The sequence below is a fragment of the Amblyomma americanum genome, chromosome 1, assembly GCF_052857255.1.
Source record: "Amblyomma americanum isolate KBUSLIRL-KWMA chromosome 1, ASM5285725v1, whole genome shotgun sequence".
NCBI classification, from domain to species: Eukaryota; Metazoa; Arthropoda; class Arachnida; order Ixodida; family Ixodidae; genus Amblyomma; species Amblyomma americanum.
In genome coordinates, this window is record NC_135497.1 from 537,063,263 (window position 1) to 537,079,896 (window position 16,634).

The window sequence follows — 16,634 nt, forward strand, 5'->3', positions numbered from 1 at the left end:
ATTGTAGTGGCCACAGCTACCGATTTTATTATCCACGATGTCACCGGGCTGCTTTTTATAATGGATCTGTCGAAGGTAGCGCCCTGGAAAGCATCGACGTTCCCAAGCCGCGCTGACGAACAAGTCCAGGCGTCGCAAGGGCACGAGCACTGGCTTTGTTCTTCTTAGACGCGTCGTTCTAGCTTTTGTCTTTGCTTAACTCTGCACGAGCACAGGAGATGGAATAAAACTACGTTGTGGTGGCAGCAGCTGCCAATGTCATAATCCTAGATGTCACCGGGCCGCTTTTATATTGGATCTGTCGATGGTAGTGCCCCGGAAAGAATCGATGTTTTCATGTCGCGCTGACGAGCAAGTCCAGGCGTCGCAAGGATACGAGCACTGGCTTTGTTCTTCTTAGACGCGTCGTTCTAGCTTTCGTCTTTGCTTAATTCTGCACGAGCGCAGGAGATGGACTAAAACTACGTTGTGGTGCTCACAGTTGCCGATGCTATTATCCATGATGTCACCGGGCTCCTTTTTATAATGAATCTGTCGAAGGTAGCGCCCAGGAAAGAATCGACGTTTCCAAGCCGCGCTGACGAGCAAGTCCAGGCGTCGCAAGGGCACGAGCACTGGCTTTGTTCTTCTTAGACGCGTCGTTCTAGATTTCGTCTTTGCTTAATTCTGCACGAGCACAGGAGATGGATTAAACTACGTTGTGGTGCCCACAGTTGCCGATGTTATTATTCAAGATGTCACCAGGCTGCTTTTTATAATGGATCTGTCGAAGGTAGCGCCCAGGAAAGAATCGACGTTTCCAAGCCACGCTGACGAGCAGTCCAGGCGTCGCAAGGGCACGGGCACTGGCTTTCTTCTTCCTGGACGCATCGTTCTAGCTTTCGTCTTTGCTTAGCTCTGCACGAGCACAGGAGATGGACTAAAACTACGTTGTGGTGGCCACAGCTGCCGTTGTTATTATCCACAATGTCTCCGGGCCGCTTTTTATAATGGATCTGTCCAAGGTAGCGCCCTGGAAAGCATCGACGTTCCCAAGCCGCGCCGACGAACAAGTCCAGGCGTCGCAAGGGCACGAGCACTGCCTTTGTTCTTAGACGCGTCGTCCTAGCTTTCGTCTTTGCTTAATTCTGCACGAGCGCAGGAGATGGACTAAAACTACGTTGTGGTGCTCACAGTTGCCGATGATATTATTCAAGATGTGACCGGGCTGTTTTTATAATGAATCTTTCGAAGGTAGCGCCCAGGAAAGAATCGACGTTTCCAAGCGGCGCTGACGAGCAGTCCAGGCGTCGCAAGAGCACGAGCACTGGCTTTCTTCTTCTTGGACGCGTCGTTCTAGCTTTCGTCTTTGCTTAATTATGTACGAGGACAGGAGATGGATTAAACTACGTTGTGGTGCCCACAGTTGTCGATGTTATTATCCAAGATGTAACCAGGCTGCTTTTTATAATGCATCTGTTGAAGGTGGCGCCCAGGAAAGAATCGACGTTTCCAAGCCGCGCTGACGAGCAGTCCAGGCGTCGCAAGGGCACGGGCACTGGCTTTCTTCTTCTGGACGCGTCGTCCTAGCTTTCGTCTTTGCTTAATTCTGGACGAGGACAGGAGATGGACTAAAACTACGTTGTGGTGGCCACAGCTGCCGATGTTATTGTCCAAGATGTAACCGGGCCGCTTTTTATAATTAATCTGTCGAGGGTGGTGCCCAGGAAAGAATGATGTTTGCAAGTCGCGCTGACGAGCAAGTCCAGGTGTCGCAAAGGCACGAGCACTGGCTTTCTTCTTCTTAGGCACGTCGTTCTAGCTTTAGTCTTTGCTTAGTTGTGCACGAGCACAGGAGATGGACTAAAACTAAGATGTGGTGCCCACAGTTGCCGATGTCATAATCCTAGATGTCACCGGGCTGCTTTTTATAATGGATCTGTCGAAGGTAGCGCCCAGGAAAGAATCGACGTTTCCAATTCGCGCTGACGAGCAGTCCAGGCGCCGCAAGGGCACGAGCGCTGCTTTTGTTCTTAGACGCGTCGTTCTAGCTTTCGTCTTTGCTTAATTCTGCACGAGCGCAGGAGATGGACTAAAACTACGTTGTGGTGCTCACAGTTGCCGATGCTATTATCCAAGATGTCACCGGGCTACTTTTTATAATGAATCTGTCGAAGGTAGCGCCCAGGAAAGATTCGACGTTTCCAAGCCGCGCTCACGAGCAAATCCAGGCGTCGCAAGATCACGAGCACTGGCTTTGTTCTTCTTAGACGCGTCGTTATACCTTTCGTCTTTGCTTAATTCTGCACGAGCACAAGAGATGGACTAAACTACGTTGTGGTGACCACAGTTGCCGATGTTATTATCCAAGATGTCACCAGGCTGCTTTTTATAATGGATCTGTCGAAGGTAGCACCCAGGAAAGAATCGGCGTTTCCAAGCCGCGCTGACGAGCAGTCCAGGCGTCGCAAGAGCACGAGCACTGGCTTTCTTCTTCATAGACTCGTCATTCTAGCTTTCGTCTTTGCCTAATTCTGCATGAGCACAGAAGATGGACTGAAACGACATCGTGGTGGCCACTGCTGCCGCCAGTGCTATCCAAGATGTCACCAGGCCACTTTTTATTTTGAGTAGATGAAGCGCACAAAACACAGCACACAAAAAAGAACACGAGACAGGCGCTGTTATTTGTATATAAGAGGAAGGCGTGGTGGCATAGGAGAAAAAAATATCAACAACAAAGACTAGGTAAATGATATGTGCCATATGTGTTATTCTTTGTCTGTGTGCTGTCTTTTGTGCTCTTCATCTGCTCAAGCTATGCGCTAACTTGCCCCAGAAACTATCCTACTGCAGTAATACTTTTTATAATCAATCTGCTTACGGTAGCGTCGAGGAAAGAATTGGTGTTTCTATGCCTCGATGACGAGGAAGTCCAGATGTCGTAAGGGCACGCGCACTGGATTTATTCTTACTGAACACGTCTTTGTAGCTTACGTCGTTGCTTAATTCTGCAAGAGCACAGGAGATGGACTTAAAGGGTGTCGTCGCCGCCACTACTGCCACTACTGCTATATCCGAGATGTCACTGTGCCGCATTTTATACTAGTCGCGACAGCGGATCAAGTGATAGCTAGCTCAGAACCTGTCCCGAAAGACGCGGCTTTTATTACTGCCGTGACGGTCGCATGTCGATCGAGGCGAATTGTTAGTGGCCACTGTACTGTGCAATGTCAGTGCAGGTTAAAGAAAACCAGGTGGTCGAAATATTCGTAGCCCTCCACTACGGCCTTTCTCATAGCCTCGGTCGTTTTGGGACACTATACCCCATAACCCAGTAAACGTGTTATACTACTGAATCTTTCGATGGTAATGCCGACCGAAGAATTGTTGTTTCCAAGGCTCGAAAAGTCAATATTGACCGCCTCCCCACAATCCGACAACTTGCCGCATAGTCCCTCGCCACAAACTCACTTTCCCCACACTTTTCGAATCACCGCTTCCGTTTTTTCGACCTGCTACTCCCATTTATTCATACCTAAAGACGTTAGGTACTGCCCCCCAGTGAACCCTGAAGAGGGATCTGAGGGCTCAAAACGTTGGTTTTTATATTAACGTTGCTTGTTGAAGATGTGTCATGATTTATTATAAATCTTGAAACCCAACCACATAGGGAAATCTATGAGATTTTTTTTAGTTGTCAGTCCTTTTAGAAAAAGTATTGTATATTTTTTTACTTCCTAATACCAATACTTTATTTGTTTTCATTTCCTTCGATTATTGCTGACATCCGCAGAAGAGCAAAAGGATTGCCGTGGCTAACGGACGATAGTGTTTAGATCGTAGCACGGGACAGACACCTGAAACTACGCTTGAGTTTGCCGAGGAGCGGTCGCGGTGGCCAATTGGTTCATACATCTGTGAGGTGTGGAGCCATTTGTTCTCGACTGCACCAGCTGCAGTGATTTCTTTCGACGCTCTACCAGCACATCACTCTTAGTTTTCGCTTAGGTGCAGTGACTGAAACGTAAGTATAAAGACCACTCTTGTTGAGACATACAACCGACAAATAGTTTTAGCTTCTATAGCCAGCATCAGACCTATCAACGCGTGAATGTCTGCAAATTTATGCGCCGTTTTCACACTGCCCCTGTGTACTATAGCAGCTGCGCACAGTCTAGTAAAATGTAAACTTTTATTGATCTCTAATTGAGCCCCGCGAATTGTACACGTGGGCAGAGAGCATACCGGAAAAATGGTGCTTTTGAATTTGGCAGAGATCATGAAGCTTGCAGAGGCTGTCTAATGTGGAAATTAAGAATCCATGACAGGCCATCTAATGCCCTGGAATAGCTAGCTAATGGAACACGTGCTCTTGAAGAAGCCGGCATGAAGAAATATTACCTGTCCGCAAAATAGATATAAGGCAAGGCTTTCATCCCACTTGCCCTCTACTAGCTTCCGACGAGTGCTGCTTTGAGAAAAAAATGCGAAGCTTGGCAGCCGTATATTGAGAAAAGTAAGAATAATGAAACGCGTGTCACTCACCATTTTCTGTAATCCGATGAGGTTCTCGACCATGTTCCGGACGTCCTGGTAGGTGATGACTTGTTTCCGCAGTTTGAGAAGGCAGTCCTCTGCGTGTAGGCACAGCTGGTCGCGCGCGAATGTGAGCAGCGGAGTGACGTACAGAGACACTCGACTTTCCCGTCGGAGAAACTCCTCCAGCAGCGTCGCGGCCGTCTTCGGAATCTGTAATAAAGTGTCCGACAGGCTGCTTTTAAACGTTTAGTAAGCCCCGGTTTGATTTGATTATTTTGCTGTCGCGAGAGCTCAGCGATGAAAAAACCTGTTCAATCGCCCTCTGCTGGGCCGAAGAAGTGAAATCGATAGCTGCACTTCCCCTTCAATGGACGCTGTGCTTAATCCCTTCGGATTCTAGGGCGACCAGAACCGTATTATACATATACGCGCATTATGCAGATTCCCACATCGTCCAAACAGGTCGCAATGCCTCTAAAGGAGATGATGTACCATTGGCGCTTGCCACATGTAATCTGGGGTCATGCTCTGTGCAGTGATTAGTCGCGCTGTAATTACTTGTTTGCGTCCGAAGCGGCGGCGATTGTCTTTTCATCATCATACTTGAGTGAGTGTGTGTGCGTGTGTGTGTGTATGTGTATGTGTATGTGTGCGTGTGCGTGTGCGTGTGCGTGTGCGTGTGCGTGTGCGTGTGCGTGTGCGTGTGCGTGTGTGTGTGTGTGTGTGTGTGTGTGTGTGTGTGTGTGTGTGTGTGTGTGTGTGTGTGTGTGTGTGTGTGTTGCATTAGGACGCTATCTTTTATGCGTACCAACGATGGTACGCATAAAAGATGCCGTCCTCATGCAACCTGGCAGCTGGCGTTTAAACTAATAATTGGTCCCACGAGGTTGCACGGGACCACCCGTACTGCAACGTCCCACCGGTGGCAGCACCTGCCATCCCAGGGCAGTGGCGCATCACTTAACCGCGCCACCACTGCGCCAGTAATGGTAAGGACGCCAGTATGGAAGAATTTCCATCTGTGTGGGAACGGGTTACATCAAGCCGCAATGAACGCCGACCGCGTTCGCTGTCAGTGAATGGGCTTACGCTTCTCAAACGTAAGCAGTTGTAATTGTCTCGGTCGACTTCTTTTGTCTGGGTCACAGAGATGTTTGACCTACATATGTGTAGCTTTTCGACTGCGGTCCATTCCTTTCAAGGGGAAAATAAAGCTCACTGATTCATTAAATAAAAAAAACATCTTACCATTTACAGCCTTACTAACGCCAAATTTTGGCAATTGAATTTTGCTTCTTATGCACGGTTCACTTTGCAGAATTGATGCCTGCCGTATTCCGCGCGGTGAAGCCGTCACACCTCAGGAAAAACTACAAAGAAACAAACTGTGCGTGCTGCACACTTATATCCACTAAGAGGCTGGATACCGCCATCCGGAACCCGAAAGTGAAGCCAACAGAAGTTGGGCTGCATGTCCCGGAAGTGAGCCTTTCGGAGTGCACGAAATCGGACCTCAGCATGGTTTTTCATTTCAATTTTCGTTTTCCACTTAGCATTTTGTCTTTTCGACGTTCTCGTCTTTTTTTATGACAATGCCAGCCTTTAGCACCGTGAACTGCATGGAGAGACTACCAATGTTGTCGGAAAGACGTTTCTAAATTAATGGTCTACTGCATCGCAATGGGACGACACTAGCAGACGACAGGACGTAGCTAAACACAGTGCGTACGGAGCCTCGTCTGCTCAGCTCTGCGCGTCCCGTTGCGCTAGTGTCGCCAACACTAATCTTTGTTGTGATGCACGTTGTCGCGCTATAAGGACCAGTTATACCACCAATGAGGGATAAATTTAAAAAAGAATAGGAGGAAGCCTTCACCAGGCAGTCAGCTTTGCAGTGACATTTTACCGAATTATGTTTAGACCGAGCAACCGGAGCGAGGGCGAGGCCACTATCTGCTGAGGTGCCGTCGGTGTTCTACTGATTTACACCAGCGCGTCCAAAATGTATAAAATACTGCTTTTTCGACGGAGTGCATCAAAACAATACTGTTTAGTACTGTTCAGTACTGTAGCACATTATGCCTGAATGGGCTTTTATTTGTGATGCTTGGTGCAGTTGACTCCTAACCGCGCTTGTAGCATGCGCGGCTGCATTCGTCTTTCTTGTCCGTCGTTTCTCTCGTGCTGTGTAGATGCAACGTGGCTGTGCTATGGAGTTAGGTTAAAAGCACGTCTGGAAGGTAAATGACACCCTAAAGCGATAAACATCAACTATCATCGATGAGAAGAGACAACGTCCGCCAGCAACTCGAAACAAACTACGGCAGCTGTATAACGAGCGGATGTTCGAGTGTCAGGATTTCCGCCCCACCATTTGCATTTTCTTTTCTAAACGAAACTTTGTCTTTAAGATGACCTAAACACTTCATCATTACAATATACACTTGTCTTAATTGCGCTCGGAAGACAAGAGCCTGATAACACAGTGTTTAATGCACGTACCCCTTTTTCGCGGCAGGGTGAGACCTGCAAGCCTGTTTTCTTCGGTTTCTTTGAAATTACATGGTTATCAAACAATGCACACATTTCTCGCGTTGAGCTTGCTTATTCCTTTGATATTGCAATAGGCGTTACACGAAAACAACGCGAAAAATTGAGGACGGCAGGGCGAAAGACGCGACTTCTTGCAATGAAATACACAGCAGACGCAGAAATTCATGGACATGCCACCAATTTCCGGTGACTTCAATTGCGCCCGCTTTGGAAAGCGGGAATACGGAATCCAGCCACCCAGTGGAGATCAGTTCTGGTGAACTTTAGTAGCTCTCAATTCGTCGTTGAGGTGAGAAGAATCGACTGTATTTGATCTCTATCACCTCTCAAATATTATTTTTCTAAATTGCGTGCCATCCAACACGACAAGAGGTAGAAGTTCGGTTGGGTTCTATAGGATTTAACTTCCCGAAGTGGCTCCGGCGATGACGGACGCCATAATTTAGAGCTCGGATAGAGTTCTACATTGAACTATTAATAACAGGACGCCCCACTCCAGTTGTAGTCAACACAGTGCTGTGCACGAGTGTTTTAATTCCTCCAAAATGTACTAATAACGCGCACAACCTGCACACGTTTTGATTGTGTAAATAGTTTGTATAAATTATTTCTCCGCCTATCCTCTCTTCCTGTCCCCTCACCTCTTTCATTTCATTTCTCCATTCTGTCTTCTATCCTTTATTTCCGCTGCCCCAGCTCAGGTGCTTCAGTATCGATGGCAGATGCCGGGGCTAGCAAAAATCCTTTCCTTCCTTTTCACTATTATTTTAATGAAAACCACTACCACCACCACCAGTTTCGACCACGTCGGGTTTTTTTAGCGTTCAATGACATGGAACAGTACTCTGTCCTCCAGCATTTCGCCTTCGCCGAAAATGCAACCGCCGCGGTAAGAATCCAACCCACGTCTTTCTGGCCAGCAGCCCAGTACTGTATACCCAATCAGCCACCGCGCTCCTGTGACGTGGAAGTGTTGAATCCATCTCCAATTTGTAGCAAAAATTTTAACTTCTAGTGGAGTATTTCATTGTACAACCATGATACTCTTCGGAGCCATGAAAAATAAGTCCATTGAAAATTCGACTTCCTTTTTAATTGTAAATATACTCGTTCGGTTTATGGTTTATGAAGGTTTAACGTCCTCAACCGACTCTAAAGGAAGCTGTACGGAAGGGTTCCAGAAATTTCGACCCCTGGGGTTCTTTAACATGCACTAACTTCGCGCAGTACACGGGCTTCTAGAATGTCGCCTCCATCGAAATTCGACCCCCGCGACCGGGATCGAACTCGCATCTTTCGAGTCAGCAGCCGAGCACCATAAGCACTGAGGCACCGCTGCGGCAGACTAATAATAGAGACGTGAACTTCACCGCCCAGAGTAGGCAAATATAAAAGCCTGAACCAGGTACGTAAAGGGTAGTTCTGTCGTCTAGAGGTTGTGCTTCCTGGCTCAAGATTCCTAGACCCTCAACGCGCGACGCCGGTGCATCCGCAATGACACCGGAAACATTCCACACTTCCTTCGGCGCAACGTGAAGCCGCAGAGAGCACGAAGGTTACACCAGACGCGGAATGGCGGCACGGTGCTCGGTGGAAAGACAGCGCCACAGCGATCGCTTTAGAGCGTTACTCACCCCTGCAATCATCGCAGCCGAACCGCGCACCTTGCAGTGGGTCTGCTGTGTCAGTACTCTAGACACCTAGTGGGGCTCGCACTTAGCTTTTATTTTGCCTTCAAGCGCTGCTGTACGGGTCATGCGCCTCCTGTGATTGACGAATGAGTGCCCTTTGCATCTCCGGAGATGACCTACTTGGCTTTTCCGGCGGATTACACCTCAAAGAATGTTAAAGAAGTATTTTTTTTCATTTGACCCCCCTTCACGCCTAAGGAAGGCAGTGGTGCGTGAGTGCATGGTTATCGGAGAGGAAACAAGCAAGAAATGAACCGCGCCGCTTTAACAGCGTCTGCAGTGACTGCTTAAGAGTTCCCGCTTCCAGGCTAGTAGTTCTGACCTGAAGGAAAAAAATTTCATGCGAGAAAAAGGAACCTAAACGCGTCGTAGCTGCGTTAAATGCCTGCACGTCTAGACTAGCTTTTGACTGTGATGCGCTAAAGCTGTTCATAGAGAGATAGGCATAAAGATGTATTCGCCGTGTGTGCATACTGTTAACCTGGTCAACCTCGCTTCAAGATTCGATGGTGTGAGTCTTCTGGCTGAATTCAAGGAGAGGGCTGATGCGGGCTGGTTGGTTCATGTTGAAATGGTAGGCAAAACAGCGCTGACGGACGGGACGGAAGAAGGCGAGACAGACACATGCGCTGAACTAACAACCAAATGGTTTATTGCGAAAGAGGGGGCAATATAAAGCATAGAAGGGAAGAAGAAATGCGGTGCAAAACATGATATGGCATATATTCGGGATATCATCACGGATTAAGAAAAGCGATCTCCTGTGAGAATAGAGCCACCGATGGTTGGCTTACACATGAGTTGCCTAATGCATGAATGTGAAAGGCCTCCGATATCAGGCGCGAGGTATGATCGTTATATTGGGCGATGATAGTTGTTTGGTTCAAAAACGCCTCACATTCTTCTCAATCTGCGAAATGAATGACCATATTAATTCGCATGTCTGTCTCGACTTCTTCCGTCCCGTCCGTCAGCGCTGTTTTGCCTACCATTTCTTATGGCGGAGCGTAGGATATTTGCTTCATGAATGATGTTGCTGTTCATGGCATGTGTTAGCATATAGTTCACCCATGTGAGCGACATACGCACTGAGACAGGATCTTCACCTGATTCCTTGTTTCCTTCCTTTGTTTCTACAGTGTATATACAGCGTTAAGCTCTTATTCGTAGAGACTAACTTGCAATTTCATTTTCATACATTGCACACTCACGCACACTTCAAATGGTTCACCCGTGGGAAAAAACGCTGTTCTTATTTTTGGGACTAGAGCGAACACCCAAATTCACGTATTGATGCCGTAGGACTCGACGACTCGTGGTAGTGCTAATGAACTCTCGAAAAGGCGATAGCGCCTCTCCAGCGTCAAACAGCCGAAACATGAGCAGAAAGAAAGAAGTGTTCACTGAGACCTCCGATAAGTCGAGTTGGTAGTGATCAAGGCCGCCGCGAATGCCTTCGACCGGCTACGCTTCCATTACTCCGCGCAGGCCCAGTTACAACCCGCACCGGGAACGGGACGGCCGCGAATGGAAAGGGAGGCGCTGCAATACAGTTGCGCGGCACTGAATTATCACAACGAATACCGCGGGGCCTTTTTACTTGGTTTTTGATGGGCGAAAAGAAAATCGAGAGACATTGCAGAGAACGGCACCTGTAGTCGAGGTGAAATGCCGCTCCCTATCGAAGAAGTTGTTGTTATGGCATTTTTCACAGTGTATAATATCTAGGTAATTCATTTAGGTCGAGTGGTTCAAATTTATTGGAACGAGGTTGAGACGAAGTTAAAAAGAACAACCTGATTTAATTGATGCTAGTCAGCAGGTTTTGTGTAAAGCAGGACTAACATTTTTATTACACCCAGTTAATGAAGCTATGCGCGCAAATTATTTTTTTTTCTTGATAGTGCTCCTGCATGTAGCTGCTTTTTAGACACTTCGGGGACCCTGTCAAGGCAACTGACAAGAGAAATTGCTGAAACATGCCGAATTTCCGATTCTCAGATAAGCGCATCTGCGCTCCTTCTATTAATCTGAGCAAATTGCTGACCACGTGTAAAATGACGGGGGACTTCAGTGCCATGCGTCGCTCAGAAGTGTTCTTTGAGGCTGCTTCTACCATAATTTCGCCATTCTCGTGGCGCGCAAAAATTTGAGTTTGTGGCAATAGAAATGTCACTTTTTGGTATCGTTTTTTACTACCTTCGACTCTTCTTTCGTCCATGTGTCCGCACGTGCGCTGAGGCTTACAAGTATCGATTTATGTTATTTAAATCGACTTCTGACGAAAACTTGTCCACTTGAAAAAAATATATTCTCGTTATAAATCTTTTGCAGCCCGAATACGCCTGAACTTCGAAGGGGAAAAAGTCTTGCTTAGCTCTGTTACATTAATGTTTGCCCGCATCCCCAAAGCCGTGTTACTCATCGATGGCGATGGACAGCACTAACTTCCAGCCATTCACTTGGCTGTCGAATAATTTCAGATATGAAGGAAGAGAGCTTGCCGTTCACCTGTTAAGGAGAGTGCAAGTTTTCTACTGTAAGGCAGAAAGAAATGCTATGGTAGGATACAACACACAAAAATCTCCGCTCTCAAATCAGAAGAACAAACAAAATCAGCTTTTTAACGCTTTGCTATATCAAAGAAGGCATAGGCATCAATAATTTACAGCTGAGGATAAATTCCTGGACTTAGCTTTTTGTTTAGGTATCAAGAAAAATTTTGACAGAAGTCCTTTTCTGCAGTAGAGGCATTTGTGCGGCGGTCCCGAATGTGGGCGGAGCATCACTGTAGACTTTATTGTATTCGACTGTAGGCTTTTTTTGCGGATAAAAAAAATAAATGGGCTGTAACGCGCATTATGACAGGCCTCCGGTACTCTCTGTAATGCTGGCTCGACTCCGCAGTTGAGAATGTCAACCTAAAAGAAAAAGAAAGATCGCATCCTTCTGCGGTGGACTGACTTTTTCCTAGAGATCTGAAGCCGTTTCCCTCGGAATGCAGACTTTTGTTTCTTCCCTCTCACACCACATGAACCTCATGAGTGCTGTACACGAATATGCGCACACCGTCGTTTTCAAAAATAACTGACACAGAGAAAACGATTTCCCTGCGGTTTCTATAGAGACACGGAACCTACACACAAGAAAAAAATGAAATTCGATATCTTTAGCGCTTCAGATATTTGCAGGTTTTGTTTTTACCACAGACCCACAAAAACTTCAGATTAATAATTGTTGCATTCACTCAACGTTTCAAAGAGCAGCTTGTCAACAGGAGTAGGCATTATTGTTTGCTAATATAATCGAGATAGTCGCCGTGGACCACGCGCACAAGCAAATTATTCGCACCCAGTGGTCGCAAGTCTGACAACAAGTTTCGTTTGTTAGCGATCATGAAAAAATTAATCCCTGATCTCATCTAGTTGAGCGAAGCTCAGGAAAACATACTCGGGTGTGAAGCAAGGGCCAGGGTTTCTACTATGCGGCCGAAACAAGCATGTAAAACAACCCTCTATGACCGAAGAGAAACCCCTGCCAGTCTCTCTCTGGCGCTGCCTCACGAGCGGTCAGCGCAGTCGTTGAGCAGTAGCAAAACTTAATGAAAAATTCTAGTTGCGCATAACAACAAAAGGCACATTTCGCCCCTTAATTCTATGGGTTCCTCAACGTTTAGAGTAACTTATCTCTAGATGGCAAAGCTCAAAGCACGTCCCAAAGTTCCCAAATATGTTCTCATAGTCGAAAGTGAGGTTTTTTCGGGGCACTTTTATGACATTTAAATGAGATAAAAATATAACACCTCCTCTGATGAAAGGAGCAGTCGTCTCACTTACCCTCGGGAAGAGCGTGCTGAGAGTCTTGGCAGACTTCTTCGTTCTCCTTGCTACAGCTGCAAGAAGTCGCGAAATACAATGTACCCGACTTGCAGCTCTTGAAGTACGACCACAAGCCAGCGTTTCTTCGGCGTCACAACCTCGTGGAAACCGGCCTTGCAGAAGGCGATATTGCGGCGCCTGGAGCGAGGTGGCATTAGAAGACGCCGAGATTTGGCGAGGCCAAATCTCAGGGTCGGCGCCGCGAATACCTCGTAGATGCGGGACTGGTGACAACAATAACTAGATGCGCACTGGCGGCATACTCGGCGCCACTGCTGCACACGCCTTAAGCGCGGCCAGTTTCTGCAAAGGCAGCAGCACTCCTTCTGTCCCCAGTGCTCAAACTAGATAGCGGGATTCGCTATGGACTGGGGATAACAGGGGACTTGCCCACGATCTCTTCACATACCAGTCTGGAGACGCTCTTTTTGAAGGCCACTCCTGCTGGCGCCGAGTGACAACGCCAGTACACAAGACGCTGACACGAAGCTGAAGGAACGGTGCCTTGAGGTCAGCCCTTTAGATATTGGTATATTAACCTGCATATGCATGCAGGTTTATATGACAGTGACATAAAAGCGACAACGTGAAACATGGCATTTGTGTTTCGCCAAATGAAGTGGTTGCCTTTTACCAATCAGGACCCTTGTGCTGCAAGGTGGAGACTGCAGTCGGAAAGCGACCGAGCGGAAAGCGACGATGGAGTAGTTAGTACTACCTCAAGGCTATTATAGAAGTTGCCGCCCGGAATGTGATCCCGAAGTGAAGATTATGGCATCATTACGTTGCTTTTACTGGCCAAATACTTCAACTTAGCTTTCCTTCGTATTGTCATGACTAAGGTCATGAAACGACTCTTCTTACCATTAGCATGGAGGATCAGGCTGCGGACAATATGCTACAAAAGGCCAGAAGGCTTTTGCTCCAACTATCACAAGCTATAGTTGTGGGCACTTCAGTGTTAACTGCCCCCCCCCCCATCTATGTTTCATGCAAATGTCTATGATGCACATGCAGTAAATGTTCTACTTCCTAAAGCTGCAAGAAATACTGAAAGAAGGAGGTTTTGGATGCCTCACCTGCCTTTTCGACGGGCTGAGGCGAAGCAGTTGACTGCGGGCTTTGAGGGCTGAGCATGGCCCAGGAGTGGCTGCTTAGTTACAGCTGGTCTTCGTCTGTCCGTAAAGGCGGCGCGTAACCAAAATGGATGTTTCGTCGGAGCTGGGCAGGGACTGCAGAGGGCATGAACCGGCGAAAAGTTCACATGAGTACTGAGATCCAGCGGCCATCCATTTCTTCTTCAGCTTCTACCCGGTAACATGTGCACATAGGGGCGCCTAACCACTGCACAGCCGCTGCTGTTAGCGATTATATTTTGCGCTAGGTATGCATGGGAAGGCAGCGGTCTCATGAAAAACCTGCTCCATTGTACAAATTTTGGCCCCAGCTTGCCCTCTGCGTCCATCAGATGAATGCCTGCGTGTATCTGGGCCAGTCTGGTGCTGCCATCTCTACCGGGGTTTTGTCGGCGGGAGGCGGTTGCCCCGTTCTTATTTCGATTCCTCTCAGCCAGGCGGCGAAACGTCGTATACCCCCTTTTGCGGACACAAATTACAGACGGCCGCGAAAATTCCTCCTTCAATTGCGTTCAAAGCGTTTGTTGTAAGAGTTATCTCCACCACAACGGAAACCGAAACACGCGGCCGCGGGGGGTATTCGCATGGAATCTTCTCCACACACAGACTGGTCCAAAATCGGACCCGTTAGGGTACGTGGGTGGATGTATCGTCATCCGCCTGCTGCACGCAGCCGCCCGCCGAGCTTTAGTTTGGTTTTCGTGCACCCTTTCTTTGCTGTTGTGGCATGTTAAAATTGGTTCCGCTGCTGGTCAACAAATATAACCGCAGCGCTTGGCCAATATATGAAGAATACAGAACATTTTTCATGGGTTTATTGACGCATATATCCTTCCCATTACTTTCAGTCAAAAAGAGATATTTTTAAAACATACTATATGACTACGTTACAGAATTCCGTACAATACAAATCATGTGTGTCGAAGCAGCAGAAGTGTTAAGTTTATCTCAAACGGCTCAGCTGACATTTTCAATACATTATTTCGTGCACCATTCACGCAATACATATGCAATCATTCCTGCACAATTTGGAGGATCAGTCTCTGCACAGTGAGTGCACTCAATTTAATGCATGCATAATGTACATTACTAGCATAAACAACTAGAAAAAATTGTTCAGTATTTGCGAAAACACATGAAAGCAAACACGATCACGCAAGGACCTTCCCTCTCCATGCTGATATTTTCGACAAGAAAATAGAGTTAACATACAGTTGCATAATCGATTCCCATCATGTGGTGACCCTTGCGGACAAAACCCAATCACTGCTTCGTCAGCAGCAGTGACTAAATTATGGCTCATGAGCCACGGATCATAATTTTTGCTCATGATGTCTAAATGAGCGGTCGCTCCCGAGAAAGCGAATAGTGGTAGCGGTTTCCGTCGTATCCGTGCAGGTCTCGCTGCACTCTTCGCAGTTTCAAAGGTAACGAGCCCAAAACGAAACACCACCGTTGTTACAGCACCGTCATCACGAACACATAAGGAACACGACGCCATGGTTACTGTTACCGGCGCCGCAAAGCAGGGTACAGCACCCGAGATAACCAACGCAAAGGATGAGTGAGAAATTTCTGACCTGCGCGGGTCAGAAATTCAAAAAGGTTAGAGAGGGAAAGAAGAGCGAGATATATTTCTCTGTTAAGAACCTTCTTGCGGTTAGATCTTGTTCTTTACTACAGACGCTAGCGTCAATTCATCCTTCAGTTACGCTCAGAACGGATGGTATACGGTCAATTTGCTGCTTCAGCGGAGGTTTTTCAATTAACCGGGACGGAAGCGGCTCGCGCTTTCCGCCCCGTGTCCTAGCCTTGAAACTGCACTGTCATGGTCAACAACACCGGCGGTTGCACCATGGGACGAGCAGTATTTAAGAAAGGCAGATGTTGGGACTAGTTGCTGCTTGTTCATGGATTTTCCCTTCGTGCCTTTTTCGTCTTTCGTTTTGTAACCAACTAAGCGTAATGCTCTGCAGCATAAAGGGGGTAGTGGCACCATTTTTTCTGACCAAAGCTCTTTATTGCACTATTGCTCGCTATGCATCTGGAAACTGGGCGAAATATGAGGTCATTTTGGGCTGTGGCTAGTACGTAATTTATTTTTAAACGGTCTCCTGAAACGTGTGGCAATCAGGCAACTCAAGCGCGCTCGCGATCCATGACGACGTAGGCCGACGGTAACGTGCTTGCTCGCGACTGAACGACTGAACTGCGCACCGCGCATAGTGAGCACAGGGGAGTGCGTTGTTCGTTGGTCGTTCCTGGGTGCAAAATTGGACAAAGGCAACAAAGGCACATTGTCCTTCCTTTCTTTTCTCTAGCAAACGATGGACAGTCTTGTCATGACATCATTCAGGTTGCTTCAATAAGGACGTCGCTGCCAGCGTTAAGTGCTTAAAGGCGATAACTTCTGATTGCAATTTGTTTCTCAGAGCAGCGCGTAGAGAACTATGTGCTTTAAAGTACACATAATAACGTCGTCGCTAGTAGCTGCAACTTAACACTACTATTTGTTGCAAGATCAGGTCATGACCCATTTAGGAGGTCGGTCAGTGTTGTCTTTAGAGCTCTCTGCATCTTGACGTGCCCGACTACTCAGCTTTTTCGTTGCCAGTTATAGCTGAGTTAATCTGGTGAACAGTGTATCGTATAAGACGAATGCCTGCTCTTCACAACAGACGTCTGAAGTGAGGCGCCAGGATTCTCATGAAAGGTAAACTTCGCAAAGATAAGTGGCACACCCGTCCAGATTCTGTAAGCCCTACAATGTAGAGTCATTAGAGTAAATGTGCACAAAAGATTATACTCGCAAGGGGCCGTTGAGAACGCACGGGGGGACGTCCAGCGACACTTGG

At 47.3% G+C, this 16,634-nt stretch overlaps 1 protein-coding gene across 1 annotated transcript in view; it reads right to left on the reverse strand.

The window, feature by feature from the left end:
• LOC144129241 (uncharacterized) overlaps positions 1-14,034 on the reverse strand; it is a 169,418-nt gene extending 155,384 nt beyond the window's left edge. Inside the window, exons 1-3 of the mRNA XM_077663253.1 lie at positions 13,723-14,034; positions 12,602-12,657; positions 4,528-4,731 (exon numbers count right to left, since the gene is read on the reverse strand). Coding sequence (XP_077519379.1) covers positions 4,528-4,731; positions 12,602-12,657; positions 13,723-13,780 — 318 coding nt within the window. The 5' untranslated portion in view covers positions 13,781-14,034. The remainder of the gene's footprint in view (positions 1-4,527; positions 4,732-12,601; positions 12,658-13,722) is intronic.
• Positions 14,035-16,634: the final 2,600 nt, after the last annotated feature.